Raw genomic sequence first — 8,952 nt, forward strand, 5'->3', positions numbered from 1 at the left:
GAATTTCAGCTTTTGAATATATTTCATTTTAAGGCACCAATGGCTGTCCATAATTTTTAAGTCCAACTTAGTGTTAAGTTCTACTTAGGATCTTTGTGAAACACCCCCAGGATGTATGTAGTTCGTCTTTTGAAAATGAAACGTGTGCTGTGTTAACGTACCTAATTTATCTAGCAGTAGATAACTCTGTATTATGTATTTTGTACGTGTTTTATTTTGTTGTAGTCATTTTTACCATGAAATCTATCACTTGCCGACGTGGCTTCCTTGAAAAGCAGGCCTTGCGGCTCTGAAGGTCTACCCTGCATTTCTAAGAAGACTGAATAAATAAATACAAATAAAAACTGGTTCAAAGTACGGTACGTGTAATACTAATTTCATTTCTCAATTAAGTCAGTTGTTAATTTACAAGCTACTACCATCAACTAAGTGAATCAATGCATTTCATTATATGAAACTGAATGAAGTAAAATGTGAAATGTAGTATATATAAAACTGAATAACGTGAAATGTGATGGATGGCTTTGAGTGTGATAAAGAATATATTGCTCGAGTTATGAGAATATTGGATGAGTCCAATATTGTAATATCGAGAGCAAGATATTATTTTATCACACGAAAACAAACTCAATTTTTTTTATTTTAATTTTCTCCATAAGGCTCACTAGCAAAATTATAACATTTGACTTACGTCTGTAAATATGCAGGGAAGACCATATGGCACTTGATTAACTAAGTAAATTAGCTCTACCCTCATCTTCTAACTGGGTTAGGATGTGAATAATTCAGTTTTTAGGCCAGTTTTTGTATACACAATAACTATATATTACCATAAATGGGCAAGGACCTCGCCCATGAACTGCACGTTTCCCAACTCTATTAAAGGGGCACGTTCCCGCCAGTGTAGTTATCGGAACATGTCATCTGCATAAGAGCCGTATTCTGTTGGTGTCGATTGGCAGCTATAGTACCGTCCGCCAGCGCGTACGTATTTTGAACGCCCTCTGGAATACAGGGAACATGCCCCTTTAAAAGCCAGCTTATTGCGTAAAGATCCAATTCATTCCTTCAATGCTTATCTGAAAGCATATCCAACAATCATGAGTATTTCAGCTGAAGCTGTAGTAGGCTCTACTCTTTCCGCACACAGAACGGCGTTGGAAAGTGCCCACTTTACGACATCATCTACTGAAAAATTAACTATGGATGGTGGTATTTTATACAAAAATGGCATCGGAGATTACACCTCTACGGAGACAAACGGGAGAGATTCTGGAAGGCAGCTACCCGGTTTGGAGCTGGCCTACCGGTCTGTCCTTCGAGCTGTCGGCGAGGACCCCGACAGAGAGGATCTGAAGAAGACCCCTCATCGAGCGGCGAAGGCCATGATGTTCTTTACCAGAGGCTATCAGGACCAAATTGAAGGTAAATCCGGTCGGCTCACTGCAAAATTCAAAGATGTCGAACGGTGAAGACTTAACGAAAAGCATATTTTCCTAATAAGCTTTAAATATTGCATCTTTCGGGGGAGGGGGCGTTTCACAAAAACTGTAATTTGCCACTGAAGACAGTTATTGTTATAATCTACTGAAATTCTTGCTACTGATTGGTTATCAGCAGATTTGTCACTGAATTTTGTAATTTATCATTAAAAAAAGGCTTTGTGAAACGGGTCGCTGACATTCAAAGTAAACGTGGTACATAAAGACCTATCACAATCCTAAATAATGAAACGTAATCCTTTCTTAAAGATAAAGTTGTGCTCAGGGGAGTGTTTCACAAAGATCCTAAGTTGAACTTATCTCTAAGTTGGACTTAAAAATTATGGAAAGCCGTTAGCATCTTTGAAAGTATTTTGTAAAAGTTATTTTAAAAGGCATAGAATTTTTATTCAAATCATTCATATTTTGTATTATCAAGGAGATTTCATGTTCTTGATTTGAAATTTATGAAAAGTCTAAAATACTTGAATTTTTGCTTTGAATATATTTTATTTTAATGCTACAAATGGCTCTCCATGAGTTTTAAGTCTGATTTAGAGTTAAGTTTGACTTAGGATCTTTGTGAAACACCCCCTGGTCATGCGATTGCATTGTGAAAGAAAAAGGTGTGGAAGCGATCAGAAAAGGTTGACCATGAATCAAATAAGTATTGGTGTGTACTGCAAGGTTCTGGAGTCTGGAGTTTTTGTTATGGATTTCAGATGTGCTGATTGGTGCAATATTATCCCTGAATGTCTGATATGCTGAGTGGTACAATATTTTCTTTGAATTTCTGATATACTGAGTGTTATAATATTATCTTTGAATTTCAGATATGCTGAGTGGTACAATATTATCTTTGAACTTCTGATATGTTGAGCGGTACAATATTTTCTTTGAATTCATGATATGTTGAGTGGTACAATTTTATCTTTGAATTTTTGATATGCTGAGTGGTACAATATTTTCTTTAAAGTTATGATATGCTGAGTGGTACAATATTATCTTTGAATTTTTGATATACTGAGCCGTACAATATTATCTTTGAATTTCAGATATACTGAGTGGTACAATATTTTCTTTGAATTCATGATATGCTGAGTGGTACAATATTTTCTTTGAATTTCTGATATGCTGAGTGGTACAATATCATCTTTGAACTTCTGATATGTTGAGCGGTACAATATTTTCTTTGAATTCATGATATGCTGAGTGGTACAATATTATCTTTGAACTTCTATTATGTTGAGTGGTACAATATTATCTTTGAATTTCTGATATACTGAGCGGTACAATATTATCTTTGAATTTCAGATATGCTGAGTGGTATAATATTATCTTTGATTTTCTAATATGCTGAGTGGTACGATATCATCTTTGAATTTCTGATATGCAGAGTGGTACAATATTATCTTTGAACTTCTGATATGTTGAATGGTACAATATTTTCTTTGAATTTCTGATATGCTGAGTGGTACAATATCATCTTTGAACTTCTTATATGTTGAGCGGTACAATATTTTCTTTGAATTCATGATATGTTGAGTGGTACAATATTATCTTTGAACTCATGATATGCTGATTGGTACAATATTACATTTGAAATTTTGGATATGCTGAGTGGTACAATTTTGTCTTTGAATTTCTGATATGCTGATTGGTACAATATTATCTTTGAACTTCTGATATGTTGAGTGGTACAATATTATCTTTAAATTTCTGATATGCTGAGTGGTACAATATTTTCTTTGAATTTCTGATATGTTGAGTGGTAAAATATTATCTTTGAATTTCATATATGCTGAGTGGTACAATATTATATTTGAAATTTTGGATATGCTGAGTGGTACAATTTTGTCTTTGAATTTCTGATATGCTGATTGGTACAATATTTTCTTTGAATTTCTGATATGCTGAGTGGTACAATTTTATCTTTGAACTTCTGATATGTTGAATGGTACAATATTTTCTTTGAATTTCTGATATGCTGAGTGGTACAATATCATCTTTGAACTTCTTATATGTTGAGCGGTACAATATTTTCTTTGAATTCATGATATGTTGAGTGGTACAATATTATCTTTGAACTCATGATATGCTGATTGGTACAATATTACATTTGAAATTTTGGATATGCTGAGTGGTACAATTTTGTCTTTGAATTTCTGATATGCTGATTGGTACAATATTATCTTTGAACTTCTGATATGTTGAGTGGTACAATATTATCTTTAAATTTCTGATATGCTGAGTGGTACAATATTTTCTTTGAATTTCTGATATGTTGAGTAGTAAAATATTATCTTTGAATTTCATATATGCTGAGTGGTACAATATTATATTTGAAATTTTGGATATGCTGAGTGGTACAATTTTGTCTTTGAATTTCTGATATGCTGATTGGTACAATATTTTCTTTGAATTTCTGATATGCTGAGTGGTACAATTTTATCTTTGAATTTCTGATATGCTGAGTGGTACAATATTTTCTTTGAATTTCTGATATGCTGAGTGGTACAATATTATCTTCTGGTGCAATATTCATTTTGGATTTCAGATGTGTTGAATGGTGCAATATTTGAGGCTGACCATGACGGGATGGTTGTAGTCAGGGACATAGAGATGTTCTCTCTATGTGAGCACCATCTTTTGCCCATTGTTGGGAAGGTGAGTAGATCGAGAGGCGGTCCTGCAGACCGATAACCCAAGAGACTGACACATCAATGTTGTTCTCTCAGATACTATAAGAAAACTATTTTATCAGAAGGCCTGCGGGATCCACAAACAAGTCAGTTTCCATGGGCCGTCGCTCTCCTAATATCTCAGATACACTTTTAAAAATCTTGCGAGACAGACATTTTCTCGACTGTTTGCCGCCGCTCTCGTACACCCTTAGATAACTGATTAGAATGACACCAAGACCGGCATTGTCGGTCTTGCGAGCTGTCGGTTAAGTGGGCCAATTGTTTATAAATATACAGGTCATAGTTTACTTATTTCGCCAGTGGTGTATCAGGTGGTGGATTTATAGAATTCTTGAGTCTGGATATGAATGCTTAGACGCCGGAAAGACTGATTTTCAAAGATTTGCCTCATTCTACCCCCTCCCGAAAAATTTCGGGTCAATCTTATTTAAACATTTCCCATTTGCATGTGCTGACAGGCAAGGAAACATTTTAGAGTAAAACGTTGAGCTATATAGTATTTGAAGTCCTGGGCCCCATCATATGAATAGTTATAAATTAATATTTATATTAATCGCCACTTATTTGCGATTGATATAAATCGCAAGTATGTATATAAGAGATAAGAGACGGCAAACTTGCGATTAAGTTCGACCAATCGCAATTCTGTATAAGACGGAGGCATTGTTCTATTGAACCAAAAACCAAAATTACCAAAAATTGTGAGTATGATTGTTTTTTTATCCAAAGTCCAAAGTATTTGTGACGTAAATAAATTCGCGTTGTCAATGCTTAGAATGTTTTCTTCTTCTTTTTATTTTCGTATTTTGTTTTAGTTTTTTGTATGTTTTTTTTTATTCTCAGGTTTCTGTTGGTTATCTACCCAAAAAGAGTGTGCTCGGATTAAGCAAAATAGCAAGGTATTAAATATATTTTTTTATCACAAATGGTTGACCACAACTTTTCCTCATGTACATTTATTTTAAGGCCTGTACGTCATCGGCATATATTGTTACCTGCAGTATTAAAACCCCACTGTCCTACTTGTAGCTACTTGCTCCCTCTATATAGAGAACTTCCCCAATCGGTGCCTGTTGGTCCCCCATGATCCTCTTTTTCTTATGTTAGTTGAGAGCTGAGTTAATAAGATAGCTACTTGTCAGTGACCTCGCTGTGTGGTCTAATCCCTTCTGGCCCAGTAGTATTGACGGTCTTGTAAACTTATTTTAAGGCCTGTACGTCACCCGCCAACACAAAAACACATAAAGCAGGACCCGCAGAACGGCGGGACTCGGGACTTTTGTTTTAATTTAAAAAAAAAAAAAAAATTAAAACGTTTTTATTGTGTGTGCTAAAGGGTGACCCAAAAAATGACCTTACACCCCCCCTCCCCCCACCCCCCATTCACTTTTTTGAAGAAGTATGTTAAAGAGAAATAGACAGAAAGAAAGACGCTTTATCTGTAATGGTTAAATTGCAAAAATGATACTTAATGGCGATCCTGGAAACGGAAAACTTACATTGGAGCATATATCAAAGGAATTATTTGACACCATATAATATCATTGTATTCTGCTGTCAAGATTTCCGACTTGAGTAAAGGAAACAGCCCTTCAATGGTTTATATCGCATCTCACTGGACGTTCCTCACGTGACTATGTGAAGGGGAAATATTCATTACACATGATACGGCGTTCCACAGGGCTCAGTCATCGGGCCACTGCTCTTCACGACGTACATCCGACCTATTGGAGATATCATCAAACGCCATGGTCTCCAGTATCATCTTTATGCAGACGATACTCAGATTTATTGTAGTTTTGATCCACGCATCGCATACTTCACGTCATGAAATAATACAAGACATAGTCATCAAAACTTGATGTTTCACAGTAGTTTGTATGTAGGTGAACGTGTGGTTGCCCACTTAGAGTTATGCAGTGCAAGTTGAGATTTGTTAATATATTTGAAAAACATCATTATTCTCATTTCATTGTACTGTAAATATGTTGTACTCTGCTATACGCGTTTAAGATTGTTGATATTCAACAAAAGTTTAGATAATAAATACACTGACATTTTTGTTTGTTTAAAGATTTAAAAACTGGATCTGTTTTGATTTGACCGACAATTAATCATTTCCCTAATTTTATAACTCCTTTCCTTTTCATGTTGTATCTATGTGCATTGGTAATTTTATGTCATTTCCTATTTTGCACTTTTAGTAACCCTTGAGTATTTTTATTACGAGTGGATTTGCGCCTTACTTAAATATATTCTTATTAGTATGGCTTGCGGTTGTAGCATGGCAGGCTGTTTGTGATTGTGTTCCTCACGTATTGTTTAAAGGTAATACAAAGTTTTGGGAAATGTTGAAAATTGGGTGGATAGTGATTCTTTACAATTTTGATATTTGTGGATGCCCATGTGGATGTATTATAAGCACTGGAAAATGTAGCCCCTAAAACACTTCTGTTTTCGATAAAAAATTGAATATAACCATTTACCGGTGCTCCCAGTAAATTTTGATAGGTTTCAAATAGCGCCTACGGCCGTACAATGGTAGCTGCGACCATGAAATTCTCAGAATATGTAGTTGTGATATATAAATTCCAAACGGGAATAGCTAATTGGTCGATTTTAGTCAAGCAACATTGACCTTGAGAGGGGGCTATACAGTTTATTATACAGCAAGAGTTTATTATTTACAATTTTATAACTTTAGACTCAATTTCAACCGCGACAACGATCACCAATTTCATGACCCAATACCAAGACTTTGTATTACCTTTAACACTATATTTATTTCTTTGTTTTTGCCAGGATAGTCGAGATGTACAGCAGAAGACTCCAAGGTATGTACCGAAGCTCTAGTTTGATATTGACCATTTTCTTTTTTTACTATTCCCTTGACTATCAATTCAAGAGATGAGGGTTCGAATCCCAGCCCGGCTGTATTTGTTTTTTCTCATCTACTTCTTGTTTTTGGAGAAACATTAATCCACTTCTCGACCGCAACATATTTTTGGCAGCCGGCTTTTACTGGGTAAAAATGTTGATGAGGCAGGAGATTAACAACGTGACACAGGGAGTCGAACCCCCCCCCCCTCAACTTTGTTTTATTTTAAAAAAAGGGTGCCTGCAAACAAATAACCACAAGAACCCCATGCCTCAACCCCCCCCCCACACACACACACACACACACACAAAGGCAAAATAGAAGAAAAAGAATGAATAAAAAAAATAATAAAAAATGAATAAAAAATAATTTAAAATATAGATTTAAAAAAATAATAATAATAAAAATTTAAAAAAAGAATAATAATAACAATGTACTATCCTAACAAAGTACTATTCTTCAACGGTTACAGCTCCTGCACAATTTTGTTTTGTTTTGCTTAAGTGGTTAGGTGCGATCTGAATTTGCAATACTTTGTTATCCTTGCCCATAGCCCAAGAAAGGTTGACTAAAGAAATAGCCCTCGCAGTAGTCCAGGCTATTGATCCGGCTGGTGTGGGCGTCATCGTCGAAGCCACGTAAGTAATGACTTCATTCAAATTAAAACTGAAATCAATTTAATAATTAAAATCAAATCAAGGAGGATCATTGTCAACTTTCAGTTCACAAAGGATTATAAAAAAGGAAAGTTATACTTTAAAAAAAAAGTTCACATGAGCTTAAAAATTTGAAGATAACAATAAAAGAAATATATAAAAATGAATAAAATTATGAAAATAATGATAAGAACAATAATAAAGACAAATACGACAACACAAACAACAATAACAATGATTTATGATAGTAAACAGGTTTATTACTTCAAACTCATAATAAAAAGTTTTATCAATTGAGAGGTGTTCATATGAGATAAATAAATATTTACTCAAAAATTAAAAAATAATTACCTTATTCCTTGGTATTTTTGCAAAAGTTTGCATTAAGATAACTGGGAATTTGGGCACAACTGCACATTTTATCAAAAATCCGTCGGTGCCAACGTTTTTTCAGCATCAAATTGCGTTTGATTAATTGCATTTAGTAAATGATGGACACCATCTCCCTCTTAGAGCCGTCCGTGTATCCGTGTACGTAGACAATACTATTTCTGTTTTTATACTAAATTAGTTATTTTTTAATATTTTTTTCATGAATTTTAATTTCTCAATGAAATCTTTTTTATACGAGCCGTATTGTTGTTCTTTATTTCCATTTTGTTCTTCATTCCCATTTCGTTCTTCAATTTCTTTTTGATATTTTGTGTTTTTTAAACCCCTTTCACATAGACACATGTGCATGACGCTGAGAGGAGTACAGAAAGAAGCTAAAACGATCACATCTATTATGGAGGGGCCCTTCAAAGACGACGCTAAGACTAGAGAAGAATTTCTCTCACTTACACGAGGATAAGATTATTTAAAACCTATCTGCACTAGTTTGGCCAGGAGGGATTAGGAATCCCTGCGTGGTCACTGGCAGGTGGTTATCTCATCAAATCAGCTCTAAATTAACATAATAAGAAAAATAGGGGACCATGGGGGATCAACGGGTACCGCTTAGGCATTGTTGGCAATATATAGAGGGCGCAAGTATCTATAAGTAGTCAGTCCCGCTTGATGACAGCGTAGGGATGGTATCCTGAAAATGATGTTTCTTTTATTTTAGCAAATCATGTTCGTTTTTATAATAGGGACTTTTAGATTCTGCACGACGAGAACGTAGACTGCCCTTTTAAGGCAATGTGACGTCTTATTAATTAGGCATTTTAATAACTAATAAGAAATTTATG

The 8,952-nt window shown here is 34.8% G+C and overlaps 1 protein-coding gene across 1 annotated transcript; it reads left to right on the forward strand.

Moving 5' to 3' along the window:
• Nucleotides 1-1,042: 1,042 nt before the first annotated feature.
• On the forward strand, nt 1,043-8,647 carry LOC580182 (GTP cyclohydrolase 1-like). The gene is made up of 6 exons (XM_030993066.1): nt 1,043-1,425; nt 4,039-4,148; nt 5,030-5,085; nt 6,989-7,020; nt 7,618-7,702; nt 8,450-8,647. Exons 1-6 carry the CDS (start codon nt 1,101-1,103, stop codon nt 8,571-8,573), a joined length of 732 nt encoding a protein of 243 aa, XP_030848926.1. The 5' UTR covers nt 1,043-1,100; the 3' UTR covers nt 8,574-8,647.
• The last annotated feature ends 305 nt before the right edge of the window (nt 8,648-8,952 follow it).

Source organism: Strongylocentrotus purpuratus, unplaced genomic scaffold (assembly GCF_000002235.5).
Source record: "Strongylocentrotus purpuratus isolate Spur 01 unplaced genomic scaffold, Spur_5.0 spur5_scaffold_20, whole genome shotgun sequence".
NCBI lineage: Eukaryota > Metazoa > Echinodermata > Echinoidea > Camarodonta > Strongylocentrotidae > Strongylocentrotus > Strongylocentrotus purpuratus.

Coding starts and splice junctions, on each gene's coding strand:
- LOC580182 (XM_030993066.1), top strand. CDS start 1,101: ATGAGTATTTCAGCTGAAGCTGTAGTAGGCTCTACTCTTTCCGCACAC. Junction 1,426..4,038: donor CTATCAGGACCAAATTGAAG/GTAAATCCGGTC, acceptor TTTGGATTTCAG/ATGTGTTGAATGGTGCAATA. Junction 5,086..6,988: donor GGATTAAGCAAAATAGCAAG/GTATTAAATATA, acceptor TGTTTTTGCCAG/GATAGTCGAGATGTACAGCA.